Raw genomic sequence first — 1387 nt, 5'->3', positions numbered from 1 at the left:
TGTAATTTCTTTTTGGATATTCGAGCTACTACACTCCATCTGATTTTTGTTATCAAATTATACTCGGTAATAATTTTTCAAAGCTAACTTTGTATAAATTATACAATTTCTTTGTTCATGTAGCTACCTTAAAACAATAATGTTCTTTTAACCCCCTTTGTAATAACAAAAGTTATATCAAATAATAAAGATTAATTCATTGATCGATATTTTGAATGTGTTGATAAGAGAAAATTCTAATTATCTAGGGCTGTTTCAATTAATATACGCTTATTGTCGTATGTATGATAAAGAAAGATTGTTTGCTTATGGTACAGAAGGATTAACAGTTGTTCGTCTATTTCAACCAGAACATGTAGAGGTAGGTAGAGATTTTGTTTTGTAATTTTTTACATGTACTGTACTATACCTTACATGGAATTTTGTTTATTAAAGACGATTATAAACAACAATGTTTTGTTGGAGAAAGTCAATGTAGTTAGTGACATATTACGACCTTGGTTAGGAAACGGATTAATTATCAGGTATGAACAATAGTGATTGTTTGTATTTCTAAGATGTTAGATGCATATGTCTTTAAATCTTTGAACTAGCTCTGGACAGAAATGGAAAAACAGGAGAAAACTGTTAACTCAAGCATTTCACTTTAAAATACTTGAAGATTTCTGCCCAGTATTTAATAAACATTCCTTTCTTTTAATCGATAAACTGAAGCCTTTCCAAAGTTCGGTGGTGAATATTTTTCCTTTGATGAAGTTATGCACCTTAGACATTATTGGAGGTAAATTGTTCATACCATTGTTTTAATGAACCTTTATTGTTTGTATCGATAAGTTATGTTGAATTTATAGAAACTGCAATGGGTGTAGAAATAAATGCTCAACAGAACGAAGAGTCTGAATATGTAAAATCAATACGAAAGTACGTCAATTTTCATGTTATAAAGGCATTCCTCGCTTAAAGTAACCTGTTTCTAGAAATCATTCATTCTGCAAGAAAACGTTAACTGGGAATCTATTCAACCTGATTTTAAATGAGAAAACATATAATAACACCAGTTTAATACCACCAATCAATTAATAATGTACCATGTTACAATGCATAACACTAAAATTAGTCGTTGTGTTTATCGAAAAATTATTAACTATGTTATTTAACAGTTCCTTTTCATGCAGTAACAGAACCAGTCTGCACTGTACATTATGCTTATGATATGGCTTGGAAAATAACATACAGTAATAAAGACACAAAGAAAAATCGTGTAAACGAAATTTTACAATAAAAATAGCGAAGAATAAATTGCAAAACATATTCTAAAATGTCCTGTCACACATTTTTAAATCGTAGATCTAATTTGTACTTCGTGTAGCTTTCTGAGAGAGGAAAC

General features: G+C 29.5%; 1 protein-coding gene across 1 annotated transcript; it reads left to right on the top strand.

Annotated features, from left to right (window-relative positions):
• Positions 1-212: 212 nt before the first annotated feature.
• On the top strand, positions 213-921 carry LOC136972847 (cytochrome P450 4c3-like; the record flags this gene model as incomplete). The annotated part of the gene is made up of 4 exons (XM_067267482.1): positions 213-361; positions 436-524; positions 594-781; positions 852-921. Coding segments are annotated over exons 1-4 (428 nt in total), but the record flags the coding sequence as incomplete, so codon positions are not given.
• Between the last annotated feature and the right edge of the window lie 466 nt (positions 922-1387).

The sequence above is a fragment of the Centruroides vittatus genome, unplaced genomic scaffold, assembly GCF_030686945.1.
Source record: "Centruroides vittatus isolate TY-2023 unplaced genomic scaffold, ASM3068694v2 contig_304, whole genome shotgun sequence".
Lineage (NCBI taxonomy): Eukaryota > Metazoa > Arthropoda > Arachnida > Scorpiones > Buthidae > Centruroides > Centruroides vittatus.
The sequence above is the reverse complement of the archived record's forward strand: the minus strand, read 5'-3'. Positions and strand labels throughout refer to the sequence as shown.